This window comes from Cervus elaphus, chromosome 3 (genome assembly GCF_910594005.1).
Source record: "Cervus elaphus chromosome 3, mCerEla1.1, whole genome shotgun sequence".
In the NCBI taxonomy this organism is placed as follows: Eukaryota; Metazoa; Chordata; class Mammalia; order Artiodactyla; family Cervidae; genus Cervus; species Cervus elaphus.
In genome coordinates, this window is record NC_057817.1 from 3243533 (window position 1) to 3264349 (window position 20817).

A 20817-nucleotide genomic window follows, 5' to 3' on the forward strand; every position below is an offset into this window, starting at 1 on the left:
CCCCGCCGCCCCCCTCTCCCCTCCCCCCGCCGTCCCCCCTCCCCTGCCCCCGCCGCCCCCCCTCTCCCCTCCCCCCGCCGTCCCCCCTCCCCTCGCCGTCCCCCCCTCCCCTCCCCCCGCCGCCCCCCCTCTCCCCTGCCCCCGCCGCCCCCCCTCTCCCCTCCCCCCGCCGCCCCCCCTCTCCCCTCCCCCCGCCGCCCCCCCTCTCCCCTGCCCCCGCCGCCCCCCCTCTCCCCTGCCCCCGCCGCCCCCCCTCTCCCCTCCCCCCGCCGCCCCCCCTCTCCCCTGCCCCCGCCGCCCCCCGCCCCCTCCGCCCCCCGCCCCCTCCTCCCCTCCGCCCCTTTCCGCTGCGCCGCGGAGCTGCACGACGGCTGCGCTACGGCACGGCTGGGCTGCCGCACGGCTGGGCTGCCGCAGGACTGTTTGGATGGTGCGCTGCCGGCAGGGTCGGGGCAGAGGCTGAGTCCCTTGACCACTTCCGGTGTCCTGTGTGCCTAGAAGCCAGTTTAGGTGCCGAGTGGCCACGGCCTTTGGTTTGTATGCTGCAGGGATGTCTGAAACCCCGGATGTGTGGGGTGGAGCTCCGGCGGCGGCCGACGACGCCCAGAGACTTCTCCCCATGCTGCGCTAGCAGTTTCTTCCCGCCCGAGATCCAGGCGCATGGGGCCCCTTGTCTGAACGTGGACAGACTTCCTGGTCAGTGGCTGAGGTTACAAACGGCAGGGAGCTTTGGGCCTGTGCGCTGCGGCTGCGGGTCTCTCCCTACCTGCCTCGGAGAGCTGCAGCTGCCCCGGAACCAGCAGACAGGGCCTCTGGGGGCGGAGCAGTTTCCTCCAGGGTACTGTTGCTTGGGCTTCCCAGTGGCTCTAGTGAAGAACTCGCCTGTCGATGCAGGAGACAGGAGGCGTAGGTTTGATCCCTGGGTCCGGAGGACCCCTGTTGAAGGAAATGGCAAGGACACGCCAGTGTTCTTGCCTGGAAAATCCCGTGGACAGAGGAGCCTGGAGGGCTGCAGTCCATAGAGTTGCAAAAGAGTCAAATAGGACTTAGCGGTTAAACAACGGCAACAGTCCTGGCATTCAGATTTACAAACACTCAGTCCTTCATTCTGTTTTTCAAGTTTCATGTTTGTCTTCCCAAAACTTACCTTCTCTTGGCTTTGCTTTTCCTACCTCTCTGAAATTTTTCCTTTCTTATTTTCCTTTTTATGGTTCTGTTTTTTTTTTTTTTTTTTTTGGTTTTAAATCATTTCTTAAATTTGATGTTCCCCAGGGTTTTCTGTTCTTGACTGTCTTCTCAAACAACATATACTTTGTGAGTGAAGCTGTATTAAACCAATTCAGTACTTGACAATAGTCAAAGCTCTATATCCAGCTTAGGTCTCATTTCAAGTTTTAAACCCATATATTCAAATGCTTATTGGACAGTTTCACTTGGTCATTCACATGCAATGTATATAAGGTCTAACTTTTAAGAGTTTCTTTTTTTTTTTCTTAACTTGCAATTATTTATGTGTGGTCTAGTTCAATGAATGAGACTGTAATTTACCCAGTCCACCCAGTCAGAAACTTGAGAGTTATTCTGGGAGCTTTTTATCTGCCCCCACATCCAAGTAGACATGTTATCCTATGGATTTTACTCCTTAACATCTCTTATTCTTTTCATTGCTTACTTCGTCCCCCAGTTGGACTATTTAACGTCCTAAATGGTTTATACCTTTAGTCTTGAGGTCCTCCCCCAAGCTGCTGCTTTTCTGAAATACCAAGATGGTTACACTGTTGCCTTGCCTAATGCCCTTCCAAGTGCTCTCTTTCCCTTACAGGATAAGGTGATAAAGTGAAAAGCCCACTGAACGCCATTCAAGATTTATCAGGATTTGGATCCCGTTTTCCCCTTCGGCCTTATCCTTCAAGGGCACCTTTGCCCTGGCCCACACTCCATTCTTGTTGAGCAACATCATTTGTCGATATATTTCTTATATTGTTCTGTCTACATGGAATCACCTCCTCACTATCTCCTATCCATTCCAATTAATAAACACAAACTCACTTTTAATTATTCAGCTTCTAGAAAGGCCCAATTAACTCCACTAAGGTAACACTGAGCACTCTGTCCCTTGTGCTTTTACTGTCTTCTGTAGAGAATTCGATGTTTTGTTTCACTTATTTATTTGCATGTATATTCCTTCAGCCAGTCTGTGCTTTGCTTGAGGGTGGCAGTGTACCTCATCTTTGCATCCCCAGGACGTGGTTTCAGTGCCTGACAGAGTGAAGTGAACTTGCCCAGTCGTGTCCAACTCTGCGACCCCCTGGACTGCAGCCTACCAGGATCCTCCATCTGTGGGATTTTCCAGGCAAGGATACTGGAGTGGGTTGCCATTTCCTTCTCCAGGAGATCTTCCCGACTCAGGGATTGAACCTGGGTCTCCCGCATTGTAGGCAGACGCTTTACCGTCTGAGCCACCAGGGAAGTCCTAACAGAGTGAGTCCTTAACAAATCTTTGTTGAATTATACATCTTCCCAAATCCTCTTCTAGATGAAATAATCTATGTATGTTTTCTTGAGCTTACTTTTATTTCCTTGTTTGGAATACTCAAAGGTTTAATGTAATAGTTGAGACCATGGATTTTGGAGCCAAACTGCCTGAATATAAATCCTGCCTCAGCCACCTTTTAATTTTGTAAACCTTTGGCGTGCGTGTGTGCTAAGTCACTTCAGTCATGTCCGACTCTTTGCGACCCTATGGACTGCAGCCCGCCAGGTTCCCTTGTCCACTGGACCTCTAGGTTGGTACAGAGCCCCTGTTTGAATTTCCCGAGCCACACAGCAGATTCCTGTTGGCTATCTATTTTACTCATGGTGATGTAAGTTTCCAAATTACTCTTTCCATACATCTCCCCCTCTCCCTCCCTCTCCCCATGTCCATAAGTCTGTTCTCTATGTCTGTTTCTCCATAAACATGTCCATTTGATCAAGAGTCTTCAATCCTTCAGGAGGCTATTAATATTTTCCTTGGTAATTTTATGACTTACTAAAGTTTGAATGGTAAGTTATCAGTTGATCTATGCATTTCAAATTGTTGGACTTGTTCTGGTTTGAAGTCATCAAAGGAATGATTATATGGACATTTCATATCCTTTTCCTTCCTACCTAGTGAGGAAGATTCTAGGGTTAGTGTCTCAACTATGCATCAGTTCAGTTCAGTCGCTCAGTTGTGTCTGACTCTTTGCGACCCATGAATCCTAGCACGCCAGGCCTCCCTGTCCATCACAAACTCCCGGAGTTTACTCAAACCCATGTCCATCAAGTCGGTGATGCCATCCAGCCATCTCATCCTCTGTCGTCCCCTTCTCCTCCTGCCCCCGATCCCTCCCAGCATCAGGGTCTTTTCAATGAGTCAGCTCTTCGCATGAGGTGGCCAAGGTATCGGAGTTTCCGCTTCAGCATCAGTCCTACCAATGAGCACCCAGGACTGATCTCCTTCAGGATGGACTGGTTGGATCTCCTTGCAGTCCAAGGGACTCTCAAGAGTCTTCTCCAACACCACAGTTCAAAAGCATCAATTTTTCGGCACTCAGCTTTCTTCACAGTCCACCTCTCACATCCAAACATGACCACTGGAAAAACCATAGCCTTGACTAGATGGACCTTTTTGGCAAAGTAATGTCTCTGCTTTTTAATATGCTGTCTAGGTTGGTCATAACTTTCCTTCCAAGGAGTAAGTGTCTTTTAATTTCATGGCTGCAATCGCCATGTGCAGTGATTTTGGAGCCCCGCCCCCCCCAAAATAGTCTGACACTGTTTCCACTGTTTCCCCATCTACTTCCCATGAAGTGATGGGACCAGATGCCATGATCTTAGTTTTCTGAATGTTGAGCTTTAAGGCAACTTTTTCACTCTCCTCTTTCACTTTTATCAAGAGGCTTTTTAGTTCCTCTTCACTTTCTGCCATAAGGGTGGTGTCGTCTGCATATCTGAGGTTATTGATATTTCTCCCAGCAATCTTGATTCCAGCTTGTGCTTCTTCCAGCCCAGCGTTTCTCATGATGTACTCTGCATAGAAGTAAAATAAGCAGGGTGACAATATACAGCCTTGATGTACTCCTTTTCCTGTTTGGAACCAGTCTGTTGTTCCATGTCCAGTTCTAACTGTTGCTTCCTGACCTGCATACAGGTTTCTCAAGAGGCAGATCAGGTGGTGTGGTATTCCCATCTCTTTCAGAATTTTCCACAGTTTATTGTGATCGACATAGTCAAAGGCTTTGGCATAGTCAATAAAGCAGAAATAGATGTTTTTCTGGAACTCTCTTGCTTTTTCGATGATCCAGCGGATGTTGGCAATTTGATCTCTGGTTCCTCTGTCTTTTCTAAAACCAGCCTGCACATCTGGACCATTCAGGTATGACCTAAATCAAATCCCTTATGATTATACAGTGGAAGTGAGAAATAGATTTAAAGGGCTAGATCTGATAGGCAGAGTGCCTGATGGACTATGGACGGAGGTTCGTGACATTGTACAGGAGACAGGGATCAAGACCACCCCCATGGAAAAGAAATGCAATAAAGCAAAATGGCTGTTTGAAGAGGTCTTACAACTATGCATATATGTGGCTAAATCACAGCCTCACATTTCCTTTACAGTTGCCTAAACACTAGTTTTATCACACAACTGGGAAGCTGTGCATTTTATGAACACCATCACAAACACAATTCCACTCACACAGTCATAACACATCAGATCAGAAAAAATTTATTAACATAAAGTAAAATGGCTTAGGGACTCTGCAATACTGATCTTTCTCGAATTATTTTCCTTCTTTTGGAAAACATTGAATTCCTCATTACCTTAAGGGTGAGGTTAGCTTGCCAGTAGCAGGTTTGAGAGATGAGAGCTAAGGTCAGGGGACAGATGTTTTCTTTTACAAATAGCACTCCATTATGTATTGTTCCCCACCACCCACGCCCGAGCAGCTACTCGACCTATGAAACAAACAAAGAGCCCGGGGAACACAGATAACCCCAGGCTTCAGGTTTGTAATCTGACTGTGGCCATCGGCAGCCAGAAATGAGTTTCTTTCTAATCAGCCTTCCATCAGTCCCCAGTCACTCATATAAAGGGCCTGGAAGGGGAAGATTCGCATTGCATTTTCTTCAGCACCAGGGTTCTGGTCAGCGCCCCGAGAGGTCCGCCGCCGGCCAGCCCCTCTCACCTCACCGCGGCTGCTGCCCTGCTCGTCCCCCTGCTGCAGAGGAAGCAAATTACACCGGGACCCATGCAGCCAGCAATGATGATGTTTTCCAGTAAATACTGGGCAAGAAGAGGGCTTTCCCTGGACTCAGCAGTGCCCGAAGAGCATCAGCTGCTCGCCAGCTCAACAGTGAGTCTTGAGTAGTGGGCACTCTCTAGAGGAGGGTTTTCCAGGTCGGGGACAGCCTTATCCTTGCCGCTGGGACACCTACTCTAAACACACGCCCTTAATTCCTTCCTCATCTGTCTAACCTGCCTCCCTGCTGCCTCTCTCCACCCTTCTTTCTCTCTCCATAAAGTAAAGCAGGTGTCCTGATCTCTACGGGGCACAACTTTCTTTCCTCAAAGTTTTTGAGTTGAAGTAAAGAAGTTCCCGAATGTTAAGAATGAGAAGTTGTATGAAATAATGTCTTACATCAACAACCAAAATAAGTGTGCAGAATTTTTGAGAGGATCGTTTATTATGAGTTGGAACAGGGAGAAGAAATAAAATGGATTTCTGTGGTTCCTGCAAGATTGTTGTGTCTTCTGTACCCTCTTCCATCTACAAAACCTGGTCTTTAAACACAAAGTAATATTTTCTGTTTTCGTCTATAGATGCTGTTTTTTGGAATAAGAGAAAGATCAGATTCCTTTCAAAAGTTTTCCTGTGTTCCTCATTACTTCATTATTTTTCAGTTTAACTGATGGGGTAATGAAAGCAATACACCACTTGTTTCAATATTTAAGGCAGTTTTATTAAAAAAAAGTAAATAAAAAAGTAACATTTTGCAGGCTTTAGAGCCTGATATGGGGTAATAATCATAGGATTTGATAAAGAAGACAGTGAATGAAAAATGTATTCAGATTTCTAGTTATTAAAAATATTAAATGATATTTCATTACTATACTACCAGAGTTAATCAACCAATTACAATTCAATGTGTATTATAGAAAAATCTGTTTTAGTATCATAGCTCTGACTATGTGCCAGAGGGTTGTATTGTACTGGTATATTATTACTCCTAAAAATGTTGGAAAGTAATCAGGGCAAGTTTTGAAGAACTGTTTAAATCAATTTGCAAAAATGAGTCTAAAACATAAATAAGTTTTCTAACATTTAAATGTTAGAAATGAATATTTGAATGAGATATTACAATGAAGAATTCTGAAGCCACAGTGACCTTCTGGGAGGAAAACAAGGAAAACTCAGAGTTATGGTTAATGCGTAATAACCCTTTCATATAGAAAATACTACTTAAATATATAAGATCTGTGGCAGATGTTGAGAGCACTACAACATTCGAGCTTTTAATGATGGAACATACTGTCAAATGCCAATGCCCGCATAAACTTCTTTTGTCCCTCAAGTCGTAAATTATAAAATGTTTATTTCTGTGATATGTAAATCTAGTGAGTGAGGCAATAGTAATATGTGAAAATAAAGCCAGTAGGGAAGTGAGAGGAAGAAAATAACAAAGAACTGTTCACTGGGTTCCATATCAAATGTGCATGTTTCAGTTTCATGAGCAAGTAATAGATGGGTATGACTGCACTATATCACTGTCTGCCAGGGAGAACGTTCTATTTGCCCAGTTCTTCATCTGCATATAAAGAACATGGAAAGGTACACTCCGGTTTGCATTCTGCTGAGTAAGTTTCCAGCTTTTTAATTGTGTATTTCTGACAATATGATCCAAGTTTCTGGAATCTGTCATTTTTGTCTTTAGCCAATAGGACCAATAGTCATTACTTAGTTATGTATTATTATGGTATCTTGGTTGGCCAATGAAGTGCTAATATTTTTCAATTTCTCAGATTCTACTCTTGGCTCCTAATGATGAGCTAGTCTCTTTGTTTCTTGATTTCTTTTTACCCTCCTCTTTCTTCCTGCCTTCCTTTCTCTCTCCCTCCCTCCCTCCTCTCCTTCATCTTTCTTTCTTTTCTTCAGTTTTTTCATGTAGCTGAATTTTTATGGCCACTTTTCAGATATCTGCTGACACAGGTGGCCTTCATTAAATGCACTCCTATGTGCTAAACTTCTGCAGATAGACTCACATTGACCATGTGGATCTAACTGCAGAAAGTAAGGTGGTCAATTTTAGTGCATGTCCTGACATATTTCAGAACAAAATTAATATTTTGTTTTTAAGATTAATTAAAAAATTATTTTGAAAAATATGTTTAGTAATTAACATAGCTTAATTTTATGTTTACTAATTAATATATCTTCGATATAATTCAACTAGGCTAACAGATCAAACTTCATGCTGTAAAATCTGTTAGAAAGAAGGGAGTTATTCACACAAGAGACTTTATGATGGTCAGGTTTTTGTTGCTATTAAAATGAAACAAATATGATTTCCCTTTAATTTCAACCACTGGATGATATCTTTGAGCATTTCAAAATAGTGTCCATGAGTAAATTAGACCAGTACTTATGATCGATAGTTATAAGTGACTTGGCAACTTCTCCTTGAGTTTGTATGCTTGCTAAGGGTTCCAGCATATGAATGGAATGTCTGAAAAAGAATCTGGTTACAGAGAACTCTGGAATCCTAACTAATACTTTCGTGTGTGTTTCTACCTTTTTAAAGCTGAATAAAACTAACTCTGGCAAAAATGATGATAAAAAAGGCAACAAGGGAAGCGGCAAAAATGACACTGCTACTGAGAGTGGCAAGACGGCAGTTGTATTCTCCTTGAAAAATGAAGTTGGTGGATTGGTCAAAGCACTGAAACTCTTCCAGGTGAATGTAAAAATGTCATTATCTAATTTTAAAACTGTCTCTGTGCTGGTCTACAAACCTGTCATCTGTTATGAAATATCACTGAGTCCATTTCTAGATAATGTGTTGAAAGGTTCAAAGAGACCAAACTTCATGACACTCTATAAGAGGGGTTAGTCTGTCAAACAATAAAATAAGCATTCGTGGAAATCATGGTTTATTAACTTAGAGTCAGCCGATTCATAATTCTGCATACTGTTGTCAGGTGAGGAAGTAGGTAATTTGAAAGTGTGAGCTTCACACCCGGAAATGTAAACACAAAAGAAGCCAAAGAAGGTATCTTTAAATATCAAGAGCTTGCAGCCTGATTCAGTTTGTTCACGTTTGAATCATGCATATGTCCTAGAGCACATTGATGGCATAAAATGAGATATGTTAGTATAGGCACTCGTTATTCTGTTGTAGGAAGAGGAACCCCCTTCCAGGGCCCGAAGTTGGGCTCTTGCCTAACACTCGGAAAAGAATTGTCTGAGGAGACACGTGCTGACAAAGCAAGAGATTTTATTGGGAAAGGGCACCCGGGTGGAGAGCAGAAGGGTAAGGGAACCCAGGAGAACTGCTCTGCCGCAGTCTTGGGTTTTATGGTGATGGGATTAGTTTCTGGGTGGTCTTTGGCCAATCATTCTAATTCCGAGTCTTTCCTGGTGGTGCACGCATCGCTCAGCCAAGATGGATGCTAGCAAGAGGGGTTCTGGGAAGTGGACGGACAGGTAGTGTCTCCTCTCGACCTTTCCCGAACTCTTCCGGCTGGTGGTGGCTTATTAGTTCCATATTCCTTATCAGGATCTCCTGTCATAAAACAGCTCATGCAAATGGTTACTATGGTGCCTGGCCAGGGTGGGTGGTTTCAATCAGTGTGCTTCCCCTAACAACTCGCCCCTGAGAGACTTTATACTCAAGATGCTTTTTGGGAATTGGGGCGGAGGTCTCTTTTTTTTTGTAACTTCTTCTTGCTGTGCCTGGGCGTGGGCCTGCCTAGCAGAGCAGAAGTCTCTCTCTACCTGATCTAAGTTGGGGTGTTCTATATTTGAAATCAGCTCCCACCCTTGTAGTAACATCAATTTGGCCTGGAACTGCTGGAGTCTGCTGGAGATAAACTTTGTAAGGAGTTGGAGTATACAGGGGCCAAATAGGAGGCCTAATAGGATAGTTATCCCTGGACCCATGAATGGTAAGAGCCAAGAAGGGAAAGGAGAACTCCATACACCTGTTGAACTTCAATCTCGGATCTTTGTAGCCTGTTCCAAAAGCCCCTTGATATCTTCTTGGACCTGCCCAGACTGATTATAATAAAAACAGCATTTTTCCTTTAGATATAGACAAGTGCCTCCCTGTCCTGCAGTCAATAATTCTAGGGCCTGACGATTTTGTAGGACCATTGCGGCTAGGGAGTCTAACTGGGGATTGTAGGCGTTGGAGGGTCCTCGCTGTTTTTTCTATGGATACAGCAGTGTCGGTAGAAAGCTGCTGAAATTTATGTAAAGAAGTTCCCCCCATGGCAACTCTTGTTAAACCAGCAGTCAGTCCTAATGCCAGGAAAATAGGGGTAAGTATTACCGCACGACGTATCCTCTGGTTGGTATATACTGGTAAAGGCAAGGAGGTATTACTCCAGGCCAGATCTGCGTGGGGTGTGACATACCCTAGGGAGCAAGTTCCTGACCAAAAAGGTGGTAGGGATAAATAAGCTTTATCTCCACATATGAAATAGACACCATGACTAGGTTTAAGTTGGGCAGCAAAATGGGTTTGCCAAAGAGGAACAGGATTTTCATCTGCCTTACAACTGGAACATGGCATAATGGAACAGGGGCAGTCCTTTAGCAGCTGGGAGGAGACTGTCACTCCACTTGCTGCAAAACCGGCAGCAGTGAGGGCATTTAGGAACGGATTTAAGTGTTGTGAGGCATCCTGGGTTTTGTCCTCAAGGTAGAGAGTATTTCGTTTGGGCTCCCACCATAGGGTTAGGTTTTTAGGGGTGGGTACCCCACAAGGGAATAACAGGGGTCAGAGTTGCCCGTCCGGTTTAGAAACCAGGACGAACGAGTGTGGTTCTTTGGTCGTCCAGCACAGAACATGGATTTTCGAGACTGGTTAATGGCATCTGAGGAGAGCCTCATGTTCGGGGATAGGTATAGTGTGTCGGTTCTGCCAGAACCTCAGTTCCCAAACTTTGGGCTAAATCGTAATACCCTAGTGAAATTTCTAGGTCCCGGTTTTTCCCATCAGTTTCAACAGTGAAGGTCACCCCACATTGTGAGTCATCTAGATTTCCCACTGACACCCCTGTTAGGGAGTGGCTTCTTAGACAGATAGGGAAGGTCACTTGGGGGATGTTAGTCAAGAGAGAAAATAAGGGCTCAGGTGGGATTGCAGATGTCATCGAGGGGGTAAATAGAGACCGTTGTTGCTGGTACCAAGGCATGAAGTTTTTTTCCCCTTTTTCCCAAAAGGCCATATTACGACCAGATGGGGTGTGCTGAGTAACAGCCCGTAGCTCGGCTGGAGGGTGGGCCATTGATACCCTGGGATAGGTTGGACATACCCCCAACTTCTGTCATTAATGCAGATCCAGCACGGGCTGGTTAGGTTGAGTTGAGAAGCAGTGTGGTTTGCAAGTGTATATGCCTCGTTTAGGGAGAGATCAATAGCCATACAGGGAGATATGATTAGAAAGAGGAAGAACATCATATGATGCATTTTACTTATCTGAGGGAGAGTTGATGGGGTTCCGCTTGAACAAGAGCCTGAGATCTTTAACAGGTTCACAGGAATAGCTGTCCTCTGGCTTTGGAGTCTCAGTTTCTGTCTCCCCCTCCTGTAGGCCATAGGGTTCTATTCTAGAATTGTGGGCCCAGGCAGATAGACCCTTCACTTTTACAGCAGTTGAAGTCACTGGAACAACCTGATATGGCCCTGTCCATTTCTCGGACAGCTGGTTTGGACTCCCTTTTTCTTGCCGGGTCTTTACTAATACTTGATCCCCTGGCTCTACCTGGGGATTTTTCAAGTCTCCCTGTGGTTTAGGGAGGATCTGTTCTCCATACCGTTGGAGTTCCTGTTGAAACCTTCCCAGGTCAATTATATGTTTTAAAAGTGTATTGGCATCCTCATCAAAAAACAAATCAGAGGTTAAGAATGGACGTCCATGCATCATTTCATAAGGACTTAACAATCGTGGCCGTTTGGGGGATGTCCGTACCCTCATGAGGGCCATGGGTAGCATATGTGTCCACTTATTATGTGTTTCTTGGCATAGCTGAGCCAGAGCCCTTTTAAGAGTCTGGTTGGCTCTCTCTACCTTTCCTGAAGCTTGAGGCCTCCAGGATGAGCGGAGCCGGTATTTTATGCCTAAGCATGCGGCTAGGTTCTGGGATGTCGTGGCTGTAAATGAGGACCCATTGTCACTCTGAAGTGACCGAGGCAGCCCAAACCTAGCTCTCCTTCAGCAGAGCTTTACAGACATCTGTAGCTCTCTCTGTCTTAGTAGGGAACGCTTCGATCCATCCTGTGAATGTGTCAATAAAGACTAGCAAATAAGAAAACCCTTGGGTCTTTGGCATGGCTGTAAAATCTACTTGCCAGTCCTCTCCTGGGTATGACCCCCGATGTTGGACAGGTTTAATTAGAGGAGGTGGCAAGGGTCTGGTTTTTGGATTATTTCTTAGACAGGTATCACAATTCTGTGTGACCTGTCTAACAACCTTAGCTAACTGGGGATGGTAGAGAATAGACTTAAGCAAGATTTCTAGATCATCTCTTCCAAAATGGGTGCTCTTATGTAACGAGTTAGTAATTTTCCAAACCTGAGAATCAGGGAGTATTATTTGGGCCTGATCAGTCTGAAACCACCCATGTGACCCAATCTCCCAGCCCCGCTCAGCATATCGGGAATGTTCCTCTGGGGTATAATCTGGAGTCAGGGTTTCCTTGGGGAAAAGGGGGCAGATAGCAGTGGCAGAGGTAGCTTCCCTGGCAGCTCGTCTTGCCTCCTGATCAGCTCTCCTATTTCCCTGGGCCTCTTCTTCTTGCCCCTTTTGGTGACTCTTGCAGTGGATGACGGCTAATTTTGCAGGACGTTTGACTGCCTCCAGGAGCCTGAGAATGAGCTCTTTGTGTTTAATAGGAGAGCTTCGGGCACTGAGCATCCCTCTTTCTTTCCAAATTGCTGCATGGGCATGCAGAATGAGGAAAGCATACTTAGAGTCCGTATACACATTAATCCTCTTTCCTTTTCCTAACTCCAAAGCTCTTGTCAGGGCAAAAAGTTCAGCTTTCTGGGCTGAGGTGTCTGGGGGAAGAGACCCACTTTCCTTAGTTTCTTCTAGGCTCACTACAGCATATCCTGCTTTCCTCTCTCCTTTTTCTACAAAACTGCTGCCATCTGTGTATCAATTTTCCTCTGGGTCAGATAAAGGTGTCTCTGATAGGTCCGGGCGAGAAGAGTATAACTCGTCTATGATTTGTCTGCACTGGTGATCCAGAGGGGAAGTAGGGGGATCTGGCAGTAAGGTTGCTGGATTTAAATTCTGGCAGACCCTCAACTTTATTTCTGGAGTGTCGAGGAGGAGGGCTTGGTATTGGGTGATCCTTCCTCCTGTCATCCACCTGTCCCCTTTAGTTTCCAAGACTGCTTGCACCTGGTGAGGCGTATACACTGTGGTGGGCTGACCCAGGGTCAGCTTAGATGCCTCCTTAACCATAAGAGCGGTGGCTGCTACTGCCCGGAGGCAAGTGGGCCACCCTCTGGCCACCTCATCTAGTTATTTTGAGAGATAAGCCACAGGTTGTAATACGGGCCCCATCATCTGCCCTGACATCCCAAGAGCAGTTCCTATCCTTTCAGAAACATAGAGTCTAAAAGGCTTCTCCAGGTTTGGGAGGCCTAAAGCTGGGGCTGTGGTGATGGACTCTTTTAGGGCATTAAAGGCCACCTTGCAGGTCTCATCCCAGTTGAGTGGCTCTTTTTCTTTCCCCCTTAACTTTTCATATAGGGGTCTGGCCAGGTTGCCATAATTAGGAATCCAGACCCTGCAAAACCCGGTCATTCCTAAAAATCCCCTAAGCTGTTTTTTTGTTTCGGGGTAGGGGTATTTAAGACGAGGGATTTCCCCTCGGGGTCAAGAATTCTTTTCCTTTCCCTAGTTATAAATCCAAGGTATTTTACTTGGGTTGAGCTAATCTGAGCCTTCTTGGGGGATACTCGATAACCCTTTTCATATAGGAAATTTAGAGTTTTACTAGTGTCCATTTGAGAGCTGGTAGAATCTGGACTAGCTATGAGCAAGCCTTCCACATACTGTATTAGACTACTGTTCGTTAAAGTTAATTCCCTTAGTTTTGTTTGGGGGCAGTGGCCATGATTAGAGCTGTCACAGGGGCCTAGCGCTGTATGGTGCCTTGGGCTCCTGGTGCCATGGAAAGACTGAATTGCAGTCAGAGGTTTCAGACCCGTGTTCTCTTGGCTCGGCTAATCACTAGCTGCTTCCTAGATTCAATAGCTTCATTTGTAAAATAGCAGTAATAATTCCTACCTAACAAGGTTGTTGTGCTGAAATAACAGGAGAGTAAGTGCTTTGTGAAGTGTGCAGACGTGAGGCATTACTGTGATGCCTCTTTGATGACCATAGAGGGGGAATTAGCAGCCTGATTTGGCAAATATTTCCTTGTTCTCTTCTGACCTTGAAGAAAGGATCAGGTACCATAAACAGTGGTAATGGAAGTTTGGGGAACTATTTTACACATAATGATATCATCCACTGCTGTCTCCATACAGTGCCCAAAGGCAGGCCAATTCAACTAGACCGCTGGGTGCAGCGCAAAAACCCCTGGAGACAGACTCATCAGCTCTGAGTTTTCACTTGGCCATCAGCTGGTGATGGGGTCTTAGTTATATCACTTAACCCATCTGAACCCCAGTTTTCTTGTCTAAAAATATCCACTCTGCTTCAACCAAAGTCCACACACACAGTGACCCAGTTGTGTGAAGACGCTTGAACTTTGAACCTAATGTCAATCTTACCTTTATTACCTCCCAATTTAGAAAATATGGCATTATTGCAGAACTTATTAAAAACATAAATAGAACAATTAGCAGCCTGGTCACAGGATGAGTTTCTTTATACAGAGAAGGATGCTGTGCTTTCATCCTGGTCTGGTACTGGAAATTGCCTCTCCTGCTGCTGTGCTGAAAGGTCTGAGGCCTCCCAGATTCTACTAGGAGTTATGCTGATAATCAGAGGATACCGTGGACTGATGGGGAGGGATCTGCTTGTCTGGGGGTGGTCAGGATGGAGAGGAGAACTTAGTCTTCAGTTACCTGAGGACAAAGAAAGACTACGTCCCTGGGGGGAATTTAAACCTGAGACTTGAGTATGAAATTGCTACCCTGCTTTGAACATCTTATTGTAAGGAGATTTTACTCATGAAATCCATCGTGATAGTTGTGTTATAGCCACGCATTCCGGGAAGCAAACTCACTCAGAAGGACAATGCAGATAGTGGAGTGCAGCTTATTACACCTGCGGGCCCAAGGCAGAGTCTCCTCTTAGCCAAGGACCCCGACCAGCATTTGTGAAAATCTTTTATACCCCATGTGTACGTGTCCAAACCCACCACCCCAATTCCCTTGAGACTTACATAAACAAAGGTAAGGTAAATATAACTACAATAACCCCATCATTCACGTGTTATGTGTTCAAACAGTCAATAATCAATAAGCCTGCAGTTACATTCCAAACAGTTAATAATCAATAAGCTTGTGGTCACGTTCCAACCAGTTAATAATCGATAAGCCTGTGATTACATCCTGATAGATACGGAAAAAGTTTATGACCTGTCCGGAGTCAGGGGTGATTACGGTATGTTTCCTCTTAGGCAATGAGTAACCTGGATGTGATCTTCAAGATTCCCCTGTCTGGAGGGGGTCTTATCCTTCCATTGTCGTTCCCACAGGCACTAAGCAGAGAGTTCAGAGTCCACTGGAGAGGCAGCCGAGCACGATCAGCACAGATAGGCCTGAGATTGAGTCCTGGCCCTATGAATTCCTTCTTCAGTTGCAGCAACACATTCTTGGGTGAAGTTAGTTAGCCTGGAGGTTGCTGAAAGAGAATAGTTCCTAAGTGGTTCCATTAGGGAGTCTTCTTTTATTTCCTTGCCTATAGAGACCCTTCTTTGGCTACTTTTCTTGCTTCCTTCCGCCACCCCACCCCCTAAAATGTGGGCCGCTCTTTGGTTAGTGTGTCCCAAATTTCGGTCATTTTCATATCACCTTCCCCGTTTCTGCCTTATTTGCCTGCTGTTCATACTATTAATTATTTCTTCTACAATTACCTTAAGTTTTATTTCAAAAAGAAATGTTTTATTACTATAAAATCAAGAGTTTGAGTTATAAGATTTTTGGGAAAATATATTTAAAAAAAATCAACCTGACAGTATGATAAACTAAATTCCCCCCAAATGATCATGCATACCATCAGTGGGATGTGGAGTCCTCTAGGAAATTATAATCTTCATAATTATTATACATTTTGTGGGGCTTTTATATACCGTAATGTCCCTCCTTGTTGAAAAAGAGACAGGAAAACCTACACACAGTTACTATTCTTATTAACAGAGACAATGGTTGGAAAACATTTCCGTGTTTTAGTCAACCAAACAGTGAGATAATTGTCTTTTCCTCTTTCGTGGGCACTTGGCACCTTTTTGCTTACATGTTAAACAAGGCCAGTCCATGGCATCTCTTTTATTGTTCCCTGGAGCTGATTTAGATATGTTGTTTATACTTTCACAGGAAAAACATGTCAACATGATTCACATTGAGTCCCGGAAATCCCGGCGGCGAAGTTCGGAAGTTGAAATCTTTGTGGACTGTGAGTGTGGCAAAACGGAATTCAATGAGCTCATTCAGTCGCTGAAATTTCAAACCACGATTGTGACGCTGAATCCGCCAGAGAACATTTGGACGGAGGAAGAAGGCAAGGCCAGTTTTTGTTTGTTGGGTGATTTTGCAAGCTGACGCGTGTTGCAAAGGGGAAAGCTAATATTTTTGAACCTGCCCTGTTTCCAGCAGAGTTGGAGGATGTGCCCTGGTTTCCCCGGAAGATCTCGGAGTTAGATAAGTGCTCTCACCGAGTCCTCATGTATGGTTCAGAGCTGGATGCCGACCACCCAGTAAGTGCCCGGTCAAATCCATCCCACGTGCACTCTTCAAGCATATGGCAGAGTGCCATATTCTGTGCCAGGATGCTTTATCATAGAGCAATTTATTATTTATTCCCTGTAACTGAGAGCAGACTCTTAAATGATAAGGCTTCTCTGTACGTATGCGTTGGCTGGAAGCAGGTTAGAGGGATGGTAGTTCCACCTTGCTTTTATTTTTAAAAGGGTTGGATAAAAGAGGAGGAGAGTATAAACCTTGGAGAACCTTTCTGTAGAATTAGACAACCTGAAATATACTTACAGATGGTGGCCCTTGGAAGAAAGGAGGAGCTGAAATTGATCACCTCTTTGGGAAATGAGGGAGGACTGGGTGTTGTGCGACTCAGTGAGAGAGTAGAACTCCCCTTGTTATTTTCCTGGACTGGAAGTAGTCAGGAGCAGAGCAATGTGGTGGACTTCAGTCTCAATGGAAAGGCAGAGGGTGATAGAATCAGACCATGATGGAAGACGCATCTCGCCTTCCTGAATCTATTTACCGCCATCTCAGCTCTACAGCTGTAAAAATGACCACCTTTAAAGAAATATGATATGTAGTAAGCATTTCCATTATTTCCTCTCTTCCCCTTTACATCAGTTTTTATTTAACACAGGAGACCTGAAACTTCTTTATGGTCAGAATGAAGTACAGTTAGTAGTCTGGGAGAAGCAAGCAATGTACTCCTTTGTTACAAAAGATTTTCCCCCAGTGCCCTGTGTCTAAAAGTGGTGGATTAAAGGGTGAAACCCGAGCAGATTGGTCATGCTTATAGAGCCTTTTGTCGACTGGGGGTAATGGTTTTCAGATATCCATCTTATTTAAATGGAGGAAGTCTGGAAATCTTACAGACTGTGCAGAGGCGCTCTCAGTGTGGTCCTGGGCCAGCTGCCTTGGTATCACCCAGGGGCTCGTCTCACTAAGCCCACACTCGAGCGTGAGAACCACTGCTTTAAAGGAGACCAGGACACCTTCAGCAAGAGCGAGCTATTCAGTCAAACCAGTCTTTTGGCATAAAATACAAATTCAGACCAATTCATAGCATACCATTTAGTGGTCAGACAAACCTAATTCAATTCCATGATTCAAAAAACTGAGTTCGCTCAAAGACACATTCTGTTACGTTTGCCAGTATAGCTTAAAAATTCAGAGTAATTCACAGTAGTTCACATGAAAGGTTCCTGAACTTTACAGAAATACTCAAAAGTGTCTTTAAGAATCATCCATTTGTTTATCTTCCCCTTCTCACCTCAGAGGAGTCAGGATTAGTACAGAAGCTGATCTAAGATCTTAGCAGGAGCAGGATGGCTCAGACACCAGCTGTTAATTTCAGGATGACCTTGGGCAAGTCCCCCTACTTCTGCAGCTCAGATTCTTTACATCAAATGTGGGCATAAAATGCTTATTGAGCTCAAAGGGGCGTTTGAAAGGCCTAGTTAATAAAACAACTGGAAAGCATTTTGGCAAGAGTAAATGCTTAATTCTGGGAAAGGAAATGCTGTATTAAATCATGCAGATCAATGCCTGGACAGTAAAGGAGTTTTTTGCTAACCTCTTATTTCCAAATGCTCCCCTTAGTCTAGTTTGGAAATCACTCGAATTGGAGAAAGGGGGTCAGAACAACCACAGGAACCGCTGACCTTGCTGTGAAAAAATTTATTCTAATATCCAGCATAAATTTTTCTATGCTTAATTTCGTTCCATCATTCCTAATTGTACCCGTCTTATGATACCTTCTCTTATTTTCTATGCAGCCACTTGAAATAATTGCAAGTACTTAGCAATCTCCTACCTGACTCATCATTTTTTACCACATATATTTTTTTTATATAAGCACACCAAATATTTATTATGCAAAATTTAATATTGGTAAGTTGGTGTTTTTAAAATTATTATTTGATGAAGATAGATAAAAGTTTCTAAGGAATTTTTGTGCCTGGGGATAATTTCAGTCCCAAGGCAGGGATTATTATGCTAGGATCACGTTCTTGTGCTGAGATAGCTCACAGGGGGCTTGGAATATGAGTCATGCTGCTGAGGTTCTCAAGAAAGGGTTAAATATGTAGGTGAGTCCATCTCAAACATTAAAGGACATACAAATCATGTAGATCTTTTCAAAATGCAGGTGGAGGTCCTGAGATGCTGCCTTTCTAGGGAGCTCCTGGTTGAGGCATACACTGGTGGTCCAGGGACCACACTTTGAATAGCCAGGATCTAGACTGCGAGGGTCTTTCAAAGTGGGATTCAAGGTCCCCTGCATAAGGCTCTCATTAAAACTGCAGTACCTTGGGGCTCATCTGAAGCCTACTGAATCAGAACTTCCAGGGATGGAGCCTGGAATCTGCCTTTAAATGGATTTACCGGAGAGTCCAGTGAGCGCTAAAGCTTGAGAGCTTGTGAGCCTAACTCGGTGATTCTCGGCCCTCGCTTTCCATTTAGATAATCTCTGGGAAATTAGAAAAATATACTAATGCCAGCATCTCCTCTCAGTGTGCTTGCATCAAAACCTCTGGGAATGCGTCCAGGTTTGGAGTATTATTTAAAAGCTTGGCGGATGATACTGGTGTTCTGCCAGGGTTGACCGATTTGGGATAGCCGTGCTCGCCAAAGTACATTCAGCTGAGCACTTTTGGGTGCTGGTTGGGTCTTCAGTTCCCCTTGATTTAAGTTGAGAGAGGAAAGGTCATGTCTAGCAGACATTCTCTAAGTGCTTGTGTTGCCAGATTTAGCAAATACAAGTACAGGATGCCCAGTTACATTTTCATTTCATATAAACAATAACATTTTTTTAGTATAAGTAATGTCCCAAATATTGCCTGAGTGTCTTGTATTTTACCTGGTAACCTTATCCCTGGCATCAATTTAGAATGGATGGCCAGGGAATTCTGTTTCTCTGTAATCACTAGAGTAGCTAGCATCTCTGTTCTATTTTGCTAGTTCACGCACGTTTCAATGCTGAAATTTCTGGTTCGCCCATAACACTTGTGTAATTACCACCAGGCTAGGCTAATGAGCCATGATGAGTAAATCATTCTCTTGTGTGCCTGGAAAAGGTGCAGGTGTTTGCCAAGCAGACAGTCAAGATTCTTTGGGAAGCCCAGCAGATTATGATGTGGTTGCCATGGTGTCTGGTTTGGCAGGAATCAGGGAACAGATGCTCAGATTTTCACATCACTCTTTTCCTTTTGTCGCAGCCTGCTTTCTCTTTGAGTATTAAGGGTGCTTGGCATTCTTCAGTTTTAGCATCCCAGGTTGTTGGGTGTGACTAGTGAGTGTTGAAATCCGCATTTTCTAGCATGACCACTTCTACCTCTGTGGCATAAGACATTTTTCTTAGGTCACAGACCCATTTGTAAAGGTGGTCACACATTTTGTAAATGTAATCACAAATTTTGTATATAGACATTTGAAGGCTCTGTCAGCCTGCTTTTGGACTCCAGTTTAAAGACCCTCAATTCATAGCAGAAAAGACAGTGCTGGCCTTGAGGGTGGGCGCCCTTCCCTTCTGCAGGGCCTTTGGGTGAGCTCAGGGCCCTCATTTAAAGACCCCCCAGTTCATAGCAGAAAAGAGAGTGCTGGCCTTGAGGGTGGGCTCCCTTCCCTTCTGCAGGGCCTTTGGGTGAGCTCAGGGCCCTCATTTAAAGACCCCCCAGTTCATAGCAGAAAAGAGAGTGCTGGCCTTGAGGGTGGGCTCCCTTCCCTTCTGCAGGGCCTTTGGGTGAGCTCAGGGCCCTCATTTAAAGACCCCCCAGTTCATAGCAGAAAAGAGAGTGCTGGCCTTGAGGGTGGGCTCCCTTCCCTTCTGCAGGGCCTTTGGGTGAGCTCAGGGCCCTCCCTGTCTCCCTCTGTTCCTGACCTCTTGTCATTCCTGAGAGAAAGGCTCTTGGCAGTGGACATTCTTTGTTTCTGTTCGGCATTCAGTCCTGTGAAGATTTCTGACCTCAAGGCCAGTTCTCCTTCAGCCGGAAGAGAGAGGAAAATGAGCTAAGGTTCCCCTTGAACGTGTCTGAGTGGATGCCGATTGAGCGGTGATGGCTCAGGGCTTCGTGGGCCTGTCCCGGTTCTCCTCCCGGAGCCCTGATCCCACAGCCTGTCTTCTTGCCCGACTTTCTTTCTCAGAGTGGCCCTCCCATTTTGGTTTATCCCTCAGGGTTCCAGGGGTTGCAGAGGTAAGAAGTTAAATTGAAACCATACCATCTGGGCTTCCAGCTGTTTGAAGAAACACCCCTGGAAAGAACCGATTGTCTGAAAGTACCTGAAAGAAAGGAAAATTGAAAGTCTGTTGACAAGAGCAGAGACTCTTGAATAAACCAGGAAGTCCTCTTGGAAGGACTCCACTTGATACAGACAGGATGGTTAATTTCCCAAGTGCATGATGCTGGGTAAAATCTTGAACTTGGCTGAAAACTAGTCAGAATTATAGGAACTCAGAGGGAAATGGAGCTAGCTTGCTATCCTGTGTCTGGATCCCTTGTAATCGATTTTGCTTTATGTGGCTATACTCATAACATACAGCAAAACCTCTTTAATTCATCCTAATTTGGGATTTTGATGATTATTCTGAGTGATAGAATTTTAATGTATGAACATTTACTGGTTATTTGCAC

The 20817-nt window shown here is 44.7% G+C and overlaps 1 protein-coding gene across 4 annotated transcripts in view; it reads left to right on the forward strand.

The window, feature by feature from the left end:
• Positions 1-422: 422 nt before the first annotated feature.
• Positions 423-20817, forward strand: part of TPH2 (tryptophan hydroxylase 2) — a 108277-nt gene continuing 87882 nt past the window's right edge. The window contains exons 1-6 of one of the 4 annotated variants that reach the window (XM_043879566.1): positions 423-696; positions 4378-4399; positions 5156-5378; positions 7825-7977; positions 15809-15992; positions 16085-16188. In XM_043879566.1, the coding sequence (XP_043735501.1) occupies positions 540-696; positions 4378-4399; positions 5156-5378; positions 7825-7977; positions 15809-15992; positions 16085-16188 (843 nt within the window). In that variant the 5' untranslated portion in view covers positions 423-539. Of the gene's footprint in view, positions 697-4377; positions 4400-4556; positions 5379-7824; positions 7978-15808; positions 15993-16084; positions 16189-20817 lie in introns of those variants that run through there. The other 3 variants (XM_043879576.1, XM_043879585.1, XM_043879595.1) reach the window with 3 other exon arrangements.